This window comes from Cryptosporidium muris, genomic scaffold, assembly GCF_000006515.1.
Source record: "Cryptosporidium muris RN66 scf_1106632373453 genomic scaffold, whole genome shotgun sequence".
NCBI classification, from domain to species: Eukaryota; Apicomplexa; class Conoidasida; order Eucoccidiorida; family Cryptosporidiidae; genus Cryptosporidium; species Cryptosporidium muris.
Window position 1 is genome coordinate 52629 of NW_002196570.1, and position 17043 is coordinate 69671.

Below are 17043 nucleotides of genomic sequence, written 5' to 3' on the forward strand. Positions count from 1 at the left end.
CTAAAACTTACAAATAAATTTTTGCAGATTTATATAATATTGAGATATGTGAATCTAATGAAATAAAGTGAACTATTTTTTAGTATATAATTAAAATGTTATATTATAAAGTTTAGAATTCATTTCAAAATTTATTTGATATATTCCAAACATTTAATTCATTTCTAGATACTTCCACAAATTGATTAATATTGAATTCTCTTGGACTTTGATTAAATATTTTGACGAATTGGAATATCTTCGGATCTTGATAGCACCTAAGTATATAGTTGAAAATAAAGCTACCTTGTAATTTCGATATTCCAGGATGTATTATATCTAATTTTAAGAGAACCAATGACTTGGACTTTTGTAATTCATTAAACCAATTAAATATAATAAAGGGGGTAAAATTACCGTTATTAAACTCTTTAATATATGTTATCAAAATATGTTTTAGAGGATATTCTTGACATTGAAAGATCATCCAATGAAAGCTATTATGCTTTTCACTAGGCGGAATGATGAACATTGGATTTACCTTGGCTGCTAAATATATATTTGTATAGGTTTCACTATTTATAGTGTCAACTATTATGTTTCGGGAGTATTGAAATCTTTCTTTCCAAATTGCCTTAATACAAGTTGAATCTTCTCTTTCAAGCAATGGAATTTTTGCAATATCTTTTAAATATTTGGGGATTGGAGTTAATGTATGTATTATACAGCGAGATAGACTTAAAAAAGCACTAGTATATAATATTGGATACCTTAGAATAAAGTTGAGAGTCATATGAAGTACATATAATCTCCTAGCTTAAAAAAGATATAAGAAAAATTGTATACATTTACTCAGAGTGGAAACGTATCAGATCATTAATAAGTGAAACTGTTTAAACTATTGAGGCCACTTTAAAATCCTTTTTCTTAAAAAAAATTCAAAAATAAAGCGGTAAAAACGGACCGCCATATATCTAGTATTTGTAAAAATAAGACTTAGTTATTTTTCTTAGGGAACCTTGGATTTTATATAGGCTATTTTAAACATATCAGAAAATATGAAGCATATAGATATTAGTGAAGGAGATGAGATACTAAAAGAGCATAAAGCTGATGAGAGAAATAGGAAAGTATGGTATGATTCTGATGATGAGAATATTAAAATAGACATTAGCAAAGTACCAAAATATAGAAAATTAAGGAAATCTGAAGATGACAAGGTATTAGATGGTATTAAGTATATGGATAGGCTTAAGGAATTTTATAATAATAGAGTAATGAAGGCAAAAGGAAATAACTGGGTTTCAAAAGCTAGGAAACGGGCTATACCTACTGAAGAAATATCTACTAGTGATTCCTCTGAAGATAGTGACAGTGACAAGGTACAAAAATTAGGACAGAGAAATATTGCAAAGGTATATAGTAATAAATCTTCAGTTGGTATTATTGAAAGATTTATAGAGCGTAATGGATTAAGTAGAACTCATACATCAATTCCCAGTACAAATATAGATATTAGGAGATTACCTAATGCAAATATTCAATCACCAAGTAACTGCGTAATACGTTCATTAGAATTTCATCAAGGTGGTAATTATAATAGTAATGAAAATGCAGAGACATTACTATCAGTAAGTGGATGGGATAAAACTGTCAAATTATTCCAAATAGATGGTATAGATAATCCAATGTTAACTTCGTTACATTTCGAAAATTTCCCAATATATGAATCTAAGTTTTCTACTAATGGTGATGAAATGCTGATATTAGGACCTAATAAAAGAATAGGTATTTATAATATGATAAGGGGTAGTATAGATTTTCTTCCTGGAATAGCAGGACGTTCAGATAAAAGATACTGGAATCTAACAATTCAAAATATTAAAAATACAGATCCTTTATTTGCTCTATCCACGTATAATGGCAATATTTTGTTATTAAACCAAAGAAACAAACAGTTGGTCCGAGTATTCAAATTAAATGGGGTTGTTACATCACTTTCATTTCATCCATGTGACAGTAATATTTTGATATCAAGCAATAACCAAGGAGAGTTATATTTGTGGGATATTAATACTGGCCGTTGTAAACAAAGGTTAATAGATTATGGATCTTTGTCAATTACAAATTTGTCTACCTCAAATTCATTGATAGATCAATCTAACTTAAATTCCTATATATTGACAGGATCTAAATCAGGTTATGTAAATATTTATGATGCTTTTCCAGATAAATCGTTAGATGTACCCAAATATTCAATAGACAATTTCACAACAAGCATATCAAGTATAGCAGTTCATCCTTCTAATGAAATTGCGGCTATTTCATCTAAATGGTGTAAGGATTCTTTAAAAATAATACATTTGTCTACCGGAACTGTTTATAAGAATTGGCCTACCACTAGAACACCTTTAAAGTATGTTAGTGCTTTAGATTTTTCAAAGTATAGTGGGTACCTTGCTATTGGTAATGATAAAGGTGAAGTTCTGCTATACCAAGTATGCCATTATATCTAGACAAAAGTGTCATTTATTGTTAATAACTTCTTCAATCAATTATATATTGAGCTAGTGATAAATTCCTATTTGTTATTAAAGAATTATAAATAAAACTTTTAATGTCTTTGGATCAATAGATCTATTATTATTATCCTTTCTAGATATTAATTCAATATAAGGGATTTTAAAGATTTGTATAAATTAAAGGAATATTAGCTAATTTTATAAATAGAAGAGAATTCTTTAGCTTTTTTTTTCTTTTAGTATATTATTTTATCTATATATTCGGTCTTTACAATCTTGATATATTAGTAATATGCACCAAATATATTGATAAGATAATTCTCTTACTTATCATACTCTTAAAATGAAAAATTTAAACTTTTATAAACTAATTTAGAATTGTCTGAAATTAAATAATTCTATGAAAATAAGAGTCAATATGTTAGTATAGTTCATTAACTTAATTGTAGTTCAAATTTTGGTTATCATTAAGTTAATCAATAATAGATTATCTTCAATTCATAACTTCAAGAATTTTATAATATTATCCTCATTTTATATGAAATAATATTACTAGTCATATTTCCTTACAGTTAATATTTGTAGAAATACAAAATATTACTCTATAATATTAAACTAGCCTTCTAAATATAAAACTATTGCCTTAAATAAATAAATTATAATATATATTAAAATTTCATTTACTAGTCATCTGCTCATCAATAGAATTATTATTTTTAGATTCAGAATTACTCTCAAAATTCACTAGAGAGTTACTTCCCGACATAAAAGCTGCAGCATATAACAAAGCTGCATTATTGTGAGATGAATTTTGAACATAACTAGGGTCTAATATTGGAAATAAATTGTGTGTTAAAATTGGATTAGTTACATTTTGAATATTTGATCCTCTATTTTGAGAAGAGGAATTTACTGAATTAGATGAATTAGACTTTTCAAATTGTCCACTATAAAGATTGAAAGTTAGTACACCTGGCTTTTTTCTCTTATGAGCCCCACGAGCTACAACATTTTGTCTGCATCCAATAGCAGCTGCTAAGGTTATTTCAACTGTATTTTGTGATAAATCTGGAATGAAAAAGAAATAATACTTCCTAGTTTCACATTCATAATAAGAAACAGCCCATGCTGGTTTAGTTCTATCAAAGTGTATCCCCGTCATTGGACTTTTTGGAACACTTGGTAGTGATCGAGTTACATCACGTAACCAATTAAGTTGCCAATCTGGTAACATTCTAGGTGAAAAACAAGTAACATGTGGATCGTCATATTTCCTTTGTTTAAATGGATCATAATCTTCATTAACATTTTCTTTATCTTGATCATTCTTATTATCGTATTCAGGAGATTTTAAAATTGTGTGATTTATATCTTTTGGAGGTAACCAGGATAATGAACCAACAAGGCTTGAGTGTATACGTAATATCTTCTCAAATGGAGTTTGACGATCATCTATAATTTGAATTTCATCATCATTAGTCTTGGGTGTATTAGAGTTTGCAATAATTGAAGGTAAATGTAATTCATTCATATTAGACTGTACAGAAGTATTAATAGGAGAGAAACAAGGTGTATTGGAAGATAAAGCTGTTGGAGTTGAGCATGGGGTCTCTGAAGAGGTTGTTACACTAGCTGCAACAGCAGCAGCAAGTTGTCGCTGTAAAGTATAATAGTATGACTGAAAAATAGTATTTGTAACTGAATTTTCTATAGGTTGAGCATTAGGATAAATTGGTAAAATTTTATTATTTTCAACCTTACTTACTTTGTTACTAGTTTCATATCCTATAATATCAGTTGGTAAAGAGGTCTCATTACTACAAGTAGATTCTATAGATGTTTCACGTTTTCTCTTACCACCAGATGTAGAATTAGTTGTATCTGTAGTTGCCACAGAAGCTGTAGCTAAACTCTCCAGAAATGTTCTATCAGGAGTCTCCATTTGGGTCATAATATCTGTTTCACGTGATTTTACATCTATATTTGTACAAACTATATTATTAGATTCATTATTTTCTTTAATAGGAGTATTCAGATATACTTGATTAGCATTATTTTGAAATCCTGTAGGAGTTGCTGAAAATGTTTGAACAAGATTATTATAGTTATTAATTCCAAGTAATGGTGTATAATTCTGAGCTACTAAAGCAGCCGATAGCAATATAGGATTATTTACCCATGAATTTTCCATATAAAATTGCATTAATGATGGGTCTGTCAGGATCGAAATTCCATTTCTACTTGAGGAAGACGAATCCCCAGTTATACTGTTTGGATCAAGAAGAGCTGCAGAAAAATTGTATGGTAAAAAAAATGGCTGGTGACAAGGATTCATGTATCTATTAGATATTGTGTAATAATTAAGTAAAATAATATTCGATAGGATTATTATAAATGGTTCTAGTAATATATCCCAAATATGTATTTGTTCCTTAAGATATAATATATAATAAAATTCAAAATATCCATACAAATATTGCACTATACATTAACGTAATGCTATTCATTGCAGTTCAAGATAACATAGCTATATATCCCCACTATCAACCAAAAGCCTAGTTACCCGTCCAGAGTTAGGTGCACATGCACACTGCAATGAATAGTGGATTTAGATGCAACTAATATATTCCTGTATGAATTCTACTTTTATATAACGATAATGTAAGTAATAGACACAAAATAACGATGTAGACATCACAATATGTCTACACCTCTATTTTATTATCAAATTTATAATTGGTTCTACTAATAACAAAACTGTATCACTATTGTCTTGTCTCACTAGGTACTAAAAATAATTTCCCGCCTTTATATGGGGTATCTTTTCCATACGTTTTGTCTTAACATTTGCACACTATATAATATTTAGTGTGTTGCAATAATATTGCATGGTATCTTTATAAAATTATGAATTTTAGGTGTTTTTCAATTTATTATTATAATTATATTGTGAGTTAAATGTAATATATTGGCTTACTTGTATTTGTTCTTATTTTTATTGTAATAGAGAGTATAATTCTAAAGGTAATGAATTATTATGTTCTCATAAATTTGGAGTTATTTTTTTTTTATAAATAAAGAGTAGTATAGTGAATTGTAATAAAAAAGTGACTTATTAAATGACTAATATGGCTTATTTAATCCCAAATAATGCTAACTTTAAGTCTATATTTAGAGAATATTTGTAGGTTTTATGGCGGTTGTTAGTGGCGCTATGTTACTAAGTTCGTAGCTATTTTCTATGCATAGTGTAATATATACATTGTGAAATTAATAAAATAACTAATAAAAGCTTCTATTACTTAAAAACTGACTATATTTATGCTCAAGGTTGTTTCTTAAGTTATAATTTTTAATAAATAAGGCTTTTTTAATGTTAAATTCAAGATTTACATTAATAGGTAGAAGGTATTATACAGTCATAAATAGTTTTGGCAAAAATAAATCGCCAAATGTTAAAAGTGTAAACACCTTATCTCATATTTTGCAAGGTATAATACAAAATTACACTCCACCAAAACTAAAACAGCTCTTGCTATATAATAACATTTGTTTATTAACTTGCCGTGGACTTAACAAGGAATATTTCAAGGATTTCTATAAAACAATGAGAGAAGGATCTAAATCAGCCTTAAGATATTTATTTGATAATATTAACAATAATAATTTGGATGCATTATCTAAGTGTTGTGAAGAAAAATTATATAATAAGATGTTTAAAGAACTAAGTGAAGTTAGACAAACTGGAGTAAAACTGGTCATTAACCTAGAAGTTATTAAGAATTGTACTGTAGATAATATTGAAGTTTTATTAGGGCTACAAAGAGGAGATCGTATTATCTATGATACAATCTCTAATGTGATGGGCTTACATATTCCAATGTATATAAATAAGCAATTTAAACATAAAGATCTTGTTAATGAAATTATTGATAGAGGAGCTGTTGTCATGGTGGATGTATCTATAAAAGTTAAACAAAAATTGCTTCTTTATGACTTAGAGGGTAATAATATAACTGAATCATATATAAATACTTTCAATACATTAGAATACAAACATATGCTACAGCCTATTGATACAATTCATTTATTACGCTTTGAAAGTAGTATAATGCCTAATACTACAAATTCTATATTTGCATTTGTAAATCAAAATAATGAGAGTTTTGGACAAGAATCCTTTCAATGTACTGAATGGATTCTTTGTGATTTCAATGGAATATTAAATAAAAATTATCCACTAGATGTTTCAATTTAGATAGACAGAGCATATCTTATAATGTGGAAGCTTCCGCGCTAAGACATCTGGTGCATCTTCTAGATCTAAATTTGACATGTACTCTTAATTCTACAGATATCTTGATGTTTGTATTATAGAATTGATAAAAATCAATATTTGACACTGGGTAATTACTAGATATTTTGCAGAATTAAGAAGGTAGTTTTTTAACTGAAAAACATTGGATCAAGTTTAAAGATATCTTGTACTCCATTAAAAAGAAGGAGCAATAAAAGAAGAATTTAGAGTAATATATTTGAGTAATCACTCTAATTTGGGAAGTGGATTGTATTTTTTTTTTTTTTTTTTTTTTTTTTCTTTAAATGGGAGATAATTCCCAAATTTTTGAGTTATTTTTTATTCGCTATGTTAATTACTTAAATATTTGGTCTGTACAACTAAATACAGATAACCTATACAGTGAAATTTCTGATGGATTATTATTGGGAGTACTATTGAAACACTGGTCTCGTTTGTATGGGTATAATGCTAATGGAAATTTAAATTTATTTAAACGTCCTCTGTCAAATAATCAAGCATTAGCTAATATTGAGATATGTATAAATTATATTATAAATCCACCAGAGAATAGTTATTTACCACAATATAATAGCTCAAATGAATTAAATATAAGTCCCAATGATATTTACTTCAAAAATAAGTTAAAGATTTTGGGATTTTGTAATGATATTTTTCATTTATATATGGCTCCATATTTACGCTTAAAATCCCAAAAAATTTTGTCATGGTTTAATAAATATATTAATTTGCATGGTTTATCATTATCTGAAGAAACAATGAATGGATTTTATCAATTAATCCCTATAAATGATGAATTAAATAATATAAGTAATTTGATGTCTGAAAGACTTTCTAGTTGGAAATTACTTGTAGAATTTGAACATAATGTAAAGGATAATATGGAGAATTTGAATAATTTAGAATATTACAATCCATTACAATGTGATATTACATCAGATGGTTGTATTTTACTTATGATATTGTTATATCATATGGGTTGGATAGATGTTTCTTTATTATGTCAAATGGTATATATTCCACAGTCAAGACAACACTTTTTGTGGAATCATGAAACTATATATTATACCTTACAAGAAATAAAAAGACATCTAGAATTAAGAAGTGGGATACTTTTAGATATAATATCTGATCATGTAAATACTAGTTATATGAATAATTATGATCTCCCATTTTTGTTATTACCATTGTCATGTTTATCAATGGTAAAATTTTCTCCTTATATTATTATGTTACAGCTTGATATATTTTATAATATATTGACTGAAATAGTAGAAGAAGATGTTGAAGATCATTATAATTCGAATAATTTACCACTATATGGTCCATACCATCCAATAGATTTACAATTTTTGGATGACTTCACATTTAAAGATGGTTTTCCTTTAAGTTGGAATTTAATTTCATATAAAAATGAAACAGAAAATTCAAAATCTGTGGAAAATAAAGATAATAATGAAGATTCTAGTGAAATTAATTCAAATAATTCAAGAGATATCCTTGATAATAGTGACTCAAGTCATTATTGGGATTCAGAATATGATGATTATAATAATGAAGTGATATATAATGACAATTCTTCAAAAATACAAAGTGTTGAAACTGAACAGGATTATCAAATTGATGATATTTACAGTGATAATACTAGGTATACAGATGAAGATTCCAATGAAACATTATATGATAAAACAGATGATTATATAGACTTTCGTGATAAAGCTAATTGTCCTAAAACAAAACCTTTTATAAAAAAGAATATCGAGTCAATAAGTAAACAAGATTATCAAAATAATGAATCCACTGAAAATATTCATTTATCTAAAATATCTCATAATGACTCTGTATCTGTTAATGATATGATTTCAGGCCTTGAGGTAGAACTAAAATTACTCAGAGGATATGAAGAAGATATTAAGTTAGAATATTCTCAAGAAAACCGAAAATATCTTAATAATGAGATTAAAGAAGATATATCTAATAATATTGATATTTCAAATAATTCTACGAATAATAACCAGATAAAAGTTGAAGATAATTATTTATCTAGAAAACTTTCAAATAAATCATTATTATCTAGATCAGGTATTGAAACTAATAAACAGGAAATATTAGATAATAATAAGGATGTTGATACATTTGGGATATTTAATATTACAAGAAAATCATCTGATGCAGTTAGTAAAATTGCAACTGCAATGAGAGAAAATGATCGTTTACTAGAAAAACTGAGGCAAAGTTTAAATAAAGCAAATAATAATCAATCTGAAACTAATGCTCAAAAGAAAGTTACTTTGATACCTTGCAAATTAGAAATTGTTGAAAATATACCAGAAACTAATTCAAATACTCCATTAAATGAAAATTATAATCCAAATGAATCAATATCTATAGAAGTTCCTAAAATAGATAATGTTAATATTGAACAAATTAATATTAACACCTCTCAAAAAAAGAACAAAAAGACATCTCGCGTGAGTTTTAGTGATCTTGTTATGATTGAAGTTGAACGATCAAAATCTTTGAAATAGATCTAATTAAATATAATGAGTGTATTACTTTATGGTCTAAACATATCTTATAGTTTATATATTTTTGACTTTTTTATCTTAAAATCTAAATAAGTACTCTATTCTAAATTGTATATTGTAGATATTTAAGATTTTCTTTGCAATAATCCCCGCTATTAATAAATTACTGGTTATAGGCATGTTCGTATTGAGAATGGGAATATTGTCAACTATTTTCTTAATTTCCACATATTTTTTAGCATACAGAGTGTTATTTAGTGTAGAAGTTACAAATATATGGCTTAAGAATGGACATTTTGATTTATGTAGTAGCTACTATTTATCTGGTTATTGCTTAAGCTCACATATACCTCCTAAAATAAAAATTCAAGTTGATGGAAACTCATTAAAGCAAGATATTTCAATACTCATACGTTGCGATATGGTAGCTACTCCTTATTTATATGATATGAAACTAGATATTCCAATGAAACTTGAAAGACAACCTTTTACTATTAGCTCCTACTTACCATCATGCAAACACACTTCATTATATTATAATAATTATTATTTATATATATATATAGGTAATATGGAAGTGGAATTTACTAGGAGACACTTTTGTCCTTGTGATTCACAATATGTAATACTTACTATTTCTTGTGTATATGATTTTACTAATGGAGTTATACTCAAACTTATAGAACCTAGGAAAGTGACAGAATTTAAAGGAAATATAAATAAATATGATAATGAGATATTAAAATATGAAAGTAGAGAATATGAAAATAATAAAATATCTATCTATAGTAGTTTACATAATTATGGTATTATTTATATTCCATCATGTATAAAAGAAAATGAAAGTTTAAATTGTGATTTACAGCTTATATTTAATATTAAATTTCCAAATTATATGAATATTAATGATATATATGATAAAGAAAAAGTTAAAGATTTAAATTTTTGTATTAATTTAATGGAATATTACTGGAAAATAAATAAAATACAAAATATTAGTTTGGCTGAAATGATACCAATATGTATTAATTTAGATGAATTTATATATAGTATGATGAATATTACTAATAAGAGGGTGAATATAACTTTAGATCATCTATACTTGGAAAATATGATCGGAAAATTAATTAATAAGAATAATAATGAGATTATAGAAAATAATGGAGAACATTTGAAAGTAAAAAAATTAAATATGACTGGTAATAATGATATTTCTTTTAAAAAACTTGGAATATTAGATAAATTAGAAAACTTATTTGATGAGATATATTTAGAGGCTGAATATTTGAATAAAGATAATATGAAATGTAAAACAAATTTTTGTATCCAATTTTTAATAATTTTGCGAAATATTTCACCTTCAAGATATTTTTTATTTCCCAATATAATATTCAGAAATAAAAGTTATAATAATGAAATTAAATATTTAATAGATTTTTCATATGAAATAAATACTAGATCATTGAGTAAATCTATCAGAACATTATCTTTACCTTCCTTAATACCCACACATATAAATACAATACCAGATGAACCATTATCAGATAATAAAAATATATATATAAATATAGGAGAGCCATTTTATTTAGTAATACCAAGGATTTCTACAAATCTATTGGCTATAAATTCTTACAGATTAACCCTTTATATTAGTAATAAGCAAATTTTAGGATTAATGAAAAATAAAAATACAACTTTAAAAATTGAAAGTATTAGATATATTGGGAAATATCCGGACAAATTCAAATTATATAATAGAAATTGCGATTTAAACTCTTGTTCTGATTATAACACAATATTAGTAAGCTCATACAAAAATAGTTCGGAAATATATGGTGTAATAGGAAGATTTAATGTACCAGTAGATATACTATTATTAAATCTCCCAATTATTTATATGATAAGAATTAGCCTCATGACTCTATCATTTATATCTAATTACAAAAATATTTCAGCTATTGTAAATAATAAAGTATTATTTAGTAATTGTAACTTTAATACATGTTCTGGGCATGGAGACTGCAAAGTTATTGAATATAATGGAAGTATTGACATATTTTGTTCATGTTATCCAGGATGGGGTGGTCTTTATTGCTCAAATCAATATTTATCATATTATATTATAATTTCTTATTCAGTTGCTTTAATTGGAACAAATATTGTAGCTATTCCTACCATTATTTTATGCTTATATCAACAGAAATTTTTAGGTGCTTTTATTGCTTTTTCTGCAGGATTATTATCTTCTGTATTTCATGCTTCAGACATTGGATTAATTAAAGATGTAAATTATATATTACTTAAGGGAGATCTCATTGCTGCTCAAATAATGATATGTTATATTTTTATATTATTGTGTAAATTTAATTCAAAAATAACTAATGCAATTATTTTATACAATAATGTCTCAATATTATTATTAATAATATATTCAACAAGGATTTTAACTACAATAATCCCAATTACTATTTCAATAAGTTTGTACACGATTTGTATAATATATTGGACAATAACTAAATATAAAACTGAAAAAAAGTTGACAAAGGAAGTTGTCTTCAAGTCACAAGATTTTGAAAAAATAATAAACACTGATAATGAAGTAGCTAATGAAGAAATAATATGTAGTAAACATAAAACAAGTTTTAATTTAATATTTATTAGAAATTCAGATAAAAAAACCAAAACTAAATTTATAAATCGGTTTAAATATATTAAAAATAACATTATAACTTTTTATAAATCATTTATAATAATTTTAAATGAAAAATATCATCGGCCAATTTTTATTGGAATTGGATTTATAGTAGCATTTACTGGTTGTATATCATGGTTATTAGAAACTGTCGATACGTATTGGATATGGCACTCTTTATGGCATATATGTAGTTTTGCAGCAAGTTTCTTGATTATATATGGTTGTGGAGATTCATCTTAAGATAATTTAGTAACTATTTTGAATATATGCGAAACTTCTTATTTTAAATAGATTTTTATACTATTATACATGTATGATTCATTAAAAAAAAATGTTCAATTTTTATTTACCCAAAATATTTCATTATAAGAATATAGATAGCTCTTTAATAATATATAATACTTATTGAAATAATTTATTATCAAAATTACAAAATTTGCAAATATTGAAGTCCTAATTAGAATTCAAATTTAAAACTTATACATTAAAATAACTCTTTTTTCTATAGTATTTAATTCTTCATTAAGTTTATATCAACTATTTAATAATACGAATTTGGAGGCTATTCACCAATAATCATATAGCTATTATATAAATTAAATATATAGGTAACTTTTAAAAATTCAGTAACTTAGAAAATTTCTAAAAGATATTTTGAGTAATTTTATATTTTCTTATACAAATCACATAGTATTAACTTTATTTATCTTTATATACAATAAGAAATAAGCAAAATATATTTTCTGATATTTTGTCCTTCTCTATATACTGATTAATATATTCCACATTTAACAATAGTAGTATATATTTGTCAAATCTTATAGTAGAAGAGATTATGTATAAATTCGTTTTATTGCAAAGGTGTATCTCAATGCACTTTATAAATCACTTATATTTATAAACAAAATAAACTCATATACTTTTTAAAATACTGTTTTAATGTAAATTTAAGGATTAAACTTTTTACATTTATCAAGTCAACTGTCTTTAATTTAAAAAGGCGCTGCATGCATGCATTGCAATAATACATGCATGATGAATTAATATTTTACTATTTTCTTTTATTTTTATTTTATCTAAAAAAAATATATCATTTTTTGGTATATGGGAGATTTTTTAGCTAAGTTTAAGGTTATATGTAAATGTAAAGATAAAATATGAACAAATATTTTGAAACATGGATATTACCAAATATTACTGGTTCATATTACCTATAATATTTTAATCCTGAATTATTCTAATTTTAATATGTTTTTTAAAGTAAGCTAAACCGTTCGAATATTTAAGGAATAATTATTATATAAAACATATAATGGATTTTTTATTATATATATTGGCAAATACAATAATTTTTAATAAAATTACCTTGAATGAAAATGATAATTTGAGTGTGATTTTTTATAAATTCAATATATAATATTCTTTTGGGATATTTGTATATTTTAAAATATAAATCTTAAAGTATATATTTAATTTTATAATATCTTAGTTGACTATCTAATGGTGATATATATTAATACTAAGTAGTCTTTGAATTGAAAAAAGGAAAAAATAAATGTTAAAGTCAATATATATAGTTTATTAATTTCATACTGTTATTAATATCAAAAAGTATTTAATTAATATTCAAATTCAATAATTATTAATAATTTCCTAATACTATTTTTACAGTATTCAAGATGTTGAAATTTTAATGGTACAATAAAAACTAATATTATTACTAATAAAGTATTCTATAAATTGAGACTATACTAAATTTAGATATGAATATTTATCCATAACAGAAATTTTACTTGGAAGCTACAAAGATGTGTAAATATTGATTTATAAAAATAAAAAAAAATAAAGGTAACTAATCTAAAGAAACAAACACTTAGAGATAAAGTAAATATTAATAAGATTTAAAAATATTTATAATTTAAATGATAAATTAAAAAATAAATAATACTTTTTTCTTTTAATAGAATATGATCTGACTATATATACTTGCTTAAAATAAATAAATAAGATTTATTTCAGGATATTTGGTTTATACGAAAATTAATTTTAAATAAGAAAAGGGGTGCAATTCACCCATTTTATAATCTGTTTCTGCGCGCTGCATATATTTAGCACCCAAGGGATAAAGCATGTTGCATCAAGTCAAGAACCTAAGCTTGTAAGTATATATTATTTATATAGAAGTTAAGTTTCGATATATAATAGAATTATATAAATTTCGTTATTAATTAAAGTTCAAGATTATTAGATAGTTGACCTATGAGATAGTTTGGTTAATTATTCAGTAAAAACAAAAGATTAAGACAAGCCTAAACGTGCTTTTTAAAATAGTTCTTAAAAGTCTATAAGAAGAGTAATTGAGTAATAAAGACCTAATATTTTGGATACTAATACAATTTACTTTTAAAGAATTATTATATAAATTAAAAGTAAATTTCTAGGAAAATTAACGAAGAAAAAGAAAGATATATAGGATATACTTGCTAACATTGATTATGGTTATTGCAGATTTGGCAAAACTTTGCTCTCCATTACCTATACTTAGACAGAGTTACCTATATAGAGTGGATAATATTCCTATAAATTCTCAAACCTATAATCGAATATCTTCTCAAAACACCGATTCTAATTGCAATATAAATAATTCTTGTAAAACTGAGTCTCTTGAAACGCTTGCTACAGTAGCTTATGAATCGTTAAATAACACAAAAAATATAGTAAAACAATATAATTATATCAATAAAGTCAATACTTATCAGCCATTTTTATTCAATAATTCATATAGGCGAACAATAGCTATTTTTGATTTAGATGACACGCTTATACCAACTGATTGGATAAGAAGTACTTATGCGAATCTAAGATATAATAAGTCTACCAGCCATTTATTTAACTATGATATATCTGGAGATTCTATTTCAGATTACTTGAAACAAGGAAATATTTATCAATATATAAGGATGCAAATAGATCAGATGGCTAATAATCAACTTATTCCTAGTATAATTAAGATTATTAGATTAGCTAGGAAACAATTTGTAGATGTTGCAATTGTTACAAATGCAAGATCTACTGGGTGGTTAAAAGTTATTGAAATGATGTTTCCAGAAATATTATTAGCCCTTAAAGATCTTAATATACCAATAATACGAACAAATCCTGGTAGTGGTGAACCAGATATAGAAGATACAGAAAATTATTTTAATTATTGGATGATGGCTAAAAAGAATGAGTTTGAGAAAATAGTCAATAAATGGTCTATACCCAAAGTTTGCTCAAAAGTTAAGATCAATTCTAATGATATTTCTAAAGAAAAAGTTGATAATAATAGATATAACAAAAAACTAGATATAATGAGTATAGGAGATAATGATTTTGAGGAGTTTGCAGCAATACATCTAGCAACAGTTGACAAGATTGTTAATCTTGCAAAAATAGTTAGATGTACATCTGGACTTCCACCTAAAGATTTCTTATATCAGTTGTATGGTATAGAAAGTGCAATTAACATTGAAAGAAAAGGGGAGACATCCCATTCATGGGTTTATTATACAGATACAGTATCTGCAAGGACTGTAGAATGTATTCAAGAAACTCCACTATATTCTACAGAGGAACCTACTGAAGATGAGTAGGATATGTACTTTTATATTCCCTATAATAACTATCTTGTATTTCCGGTGATATTATAATTCAAAAGTAGTGAATAATTTATAGATGTGAGGTAATCAATAAAAAAAAGATATTATTGTATTGTAATTCTACATTTCACAAGGATCAATATTTGATTCTTCTGCATATTTGTAATGCAATTCAGATGCATCTTGTCCAGAAATATGGACTTTATAACCTTGGCTTGTTATTTGATATACTCTAACTAATCCACCAGATCCTCCGTCACGATATGTAGCATGTGTAATAGCTCGTCTTCCTAATTCAATAGCATCTTCATCGGTTAAATCAAAGTGATGCACAGAATCTAAAACTCCAATAGCGTAAACTGATCCTGATCCAATTGAAAATCTATTACCTTTTACCCGTGCTCCACTATTATCCACATAGTATAATTGGGGTCCATTCTTGTCATATCCACTAATCATAATTCCAGCAGAAAGCCCATAGTTTCGATAATGAAAAAAAATATTTGCAATTAAATTAGAGGCTCCAGCCACACTTATCCGTTGTTTATTTCTTAATTCATGTAAACGACAAAGTTTTGCAAGAACTCGCTCCCAATATGAGCAGTCTGCAGCTCCACCTGCCATTGTTCCTAATAAATAATTATTAATTTCAATAATTTTTTTTACTGAACCACTAGCTATATACCCTCCCTGTGTAGCCCTACTATCTACAGCAAGGATAACACCTCCCTGATATATAAAACCTAAAGTCGTAGTACCTTTATTTATCATGGTCTTTAGTCTTCCATCTTGATATTCAGAGACAAATAAGGGAGGTCTTGGAACATTAGCTATCTGAAATACATTATTATATAACTTATCAACTATATCATCTTCTTGATCTTTACATCTTAGTTTAGGGTCTATATTTTTGTACTTGCACAGATCATCTGCAACTAAAGTTAAAAATGACAAAGGCATCTTTATAATAATATGTACGTATATATTATCTATTTAATATTTGATGTTGAGGCTTCAATAAATTCACTTTTCTCTGGAAGAAAAAGGAAATATAAAAAATTATTAATCGCAATTTCTTCAGTATGCTTATGTATTAGCGAGGAATCTTTTGTAATATAAAATGCCCCCCCAAAAATTACCGCCTAAAACTACAATATGTAGTGTGTATCGATAGTGGGCGGTGGCTTCATGAAAAGATTTTTTTCAAACAATCTTTAATATTTAAGTTAAAAAGTTGGAACTTGTAAAATAATATAAATAATATATTGACTTTAAATATTACCATTTGTTTATAATATATTAAGTTAATTTGGCCATTTTAAATGGTCCCTTATACACTTTGTCAGTTAAATTAATTGAC

At 25.7% G+C, this 17043-nt stretch overlaps 8 protein-coding genes across 8 annotated transcripts, besides 23 other annotated features; 5 read left to right on the plus strand and 3 right to left on the minus strand.

Moving 5' to 3' along the window:
• The first annotated feature begins 73 nt into the window (after positions 1–73).
• Positions 74–110: a sequence feature (AT_rich).
• A 14-nt stretch (positions 111–124) lies between these two features.
• Positions 125–772, minus strand: CMU_037840 (uncharacterized protein; the record flags this gene model as incomplete). Its single annotated transcript, XM_002139032.1, has 1 exon — positions 125–772. The coding sequence occupies one exon, from the start codon at positions 770–772 to the stop codon at positions 125–127; it is 648 nt and encodes a 215-aa protein (XP_002139068.1).
• A 265-nt stretch (positions 773–1037) lies between these two features.
• On the plus strand, positions 1038–2495 carry CMU_037850 (uncharacterized protein; the record flags this gene model as incomplete). The annotated part of the gene is made up of 1 exon (XM_002139033.1): positions 1038–2495. The coding sequence occupies one exon, from the start codon at positions 1038–1040 to the stop codon at positions 2493–2495; it is 1458 nt and encodes a 485-aa protein (XP_002139069.1).
• A 614-nt stretch (positions 2496–3109) lies between these two features.
• On the minus strand, positions 3110–5067 carry CMU_037860 (uncharacterized protein). The gene has a single exon (XM_002139034.1). The coding sequence runs from the start codon at positions 4834–4836 to the stop codon at positions 3178–3180; it is 1659 nt and encodes a 552-aa protein (XP_002139070.1). The 5' UTR covers positions 4837–5067; the 3' UTR covers positions 3110–3177.
• Positions 3145–3178: a sequence feature (AT_rich).
• Positions 4939–4966: a sequence feature (AT_rich).
• Positions 5068–5428: 361 nt separating the features above from the next.
• Positions 5429–5450: a sequence feature (AT_rich).
• A 108-nt stretch (positions 5451–5558) lies between these two features.
• Positions 5559–5580: a sequence feature (AT_rich).
• A 294-nt stretch (positions 5581–5874) lies between these two features.
• Positions 5875–6759, plus strand: CMU_037870 (uncharacterized protein; the record flags this gene model as incomplete). The annotated part of the gene is made up of 1 exon (XM_002139035.1): positions 5875–6759. The coding sequence occupies one exon, from the start codon at positions 5875–5877 to the stop codon at positions 6757–6759; it is 885 nt and encodes a 294-aa protein (XP_002139071.1).
• A 312-nt stretch (positions 6760–7071) lies between these two features.
• Positions 7072–7101: a microsatellite.
• A 2-nt stretch (positions 7102–7103) lies between these two features.
• On the plus strand, positions 7104–9347 carry CMU_037880 (uncharacterized protein; the record flags this gene model as incomplete). The annotated part of the gene is made up of 1 exon (XM_002139036.1): positions 7104–9347. One exon carries the CDS (start codon positions 7104–7106, stop codon positions 9345–9347), a length of 2244 nt encoding a protein of 747 aa, XP_002139072.1.
• A 193-nt stretch (positions 9348–9540) lies between these two features.
• On the plus strand, positions 9541–12282 carry CMU_037890 (uncharacterized protein; the record flags this gene model as incomplete). Its single annotated transcript, XM_002139037.1, has 1 exon — positions 9541–12282. The coding sequence occupies one exon, from the start codon at positions 9541–9543 to the stop codon at positions 12280–12282; it is 2742 nt and encodes a 913-aa protein (XP_002139073.1).
• Positions 9876–9912: a sequence feature (AT_rich).
• Positions 10214–10307: a sequence feature (AT_rich).
• Positions 10743–10801: a sequence feature (AT_rich).
• Positions 10892–10917: a sequence feature (AT_rich).
• Positions 11685–11779: a sequence feature (AT_rich).
• Positions 12049–12117: a sequence feature (AT_rich).
• Positions 12283–12426: 144 nt separating the features above from the next.
• Positions 12427–12480: a sequence feature (AT_rich).
• Positions 12481–12627: 147 nt separating this feature from the next.
• Positions 12628–12649: a sequence feature (AT_rich).
• A 431-nt stretch (positions 12650–13080) lies between these two features.
• Positions 13081–13141: a sequence feature (AT_rich).
• A 189-nt stretch (positions 13142–13330) lies between these two features.
• Positions 13331–13406: a sequence feature (AT_rich).
• A 29-nt stretch (positions 13407–13435) lies between these two features.
• Positions 13436–13526: a sequence feature (AT_rich).
• Positions 13527–13608: 82 nt separating this feature from the next.
• Positions 13609–13694: a sequence feature (AT_rich).
• Positions 13695–13855: 161 nt separating this feature from the next.
• Positions 13856–13889: a sequence feature (AT_rich).
• A 38-nt stretch (positions 13890–13927) lies between these two features.
• Positions 13928–14005: a sequence feature (AT_rich).
• A 438-nt stretch (positions 14006–14443) lies between these two features.
• Positions 14444–14479: a sequence feature (AT_rich).
• Positions 14480–14537: 58 nt separating this feature from the next.
• Positions 14538–15677, plus strand: CMU_037900 (uncharacterized protein; the record flags this gene model as incomplete). The annotated part of the gene is made up of 1 exon (XM_002139038.1): positions 14538–15677. One exon carries the CDS (start codon positions 14538–14540, stop codon positions 15675–15677), a length of 1140 nt encoding a protein of 379 aa, XP_002139074.1.
• Positions 15678–15803: 126 nt separating this feature from the next.
• CMU_037910 (proteasome subunit beta type 5 precursor, putative) lies at positions 15804–16643 on the minus strand (the record flags this gene model as incomplete). The annotated part of the gene is made up of 1 exon (XM_002139039.1): positions 15804–16643. The coding sequence occupies one exon, from the start codon at positions 16641–16643 to the stop codon at positions 15804–15806; it is 840 nt and encodes a 279-aa protein (XP_002139075.1).
• Positions 16314–16348: a sequence feature (AT_rich).
• A 284-nt stretch (positions 16644–16927) lies between the features above and the next one.
• Positions 16928–16994: a sequence feature (AT_rich).
• Positions 16995–17043: the final 49 nt, after the last annotated feature.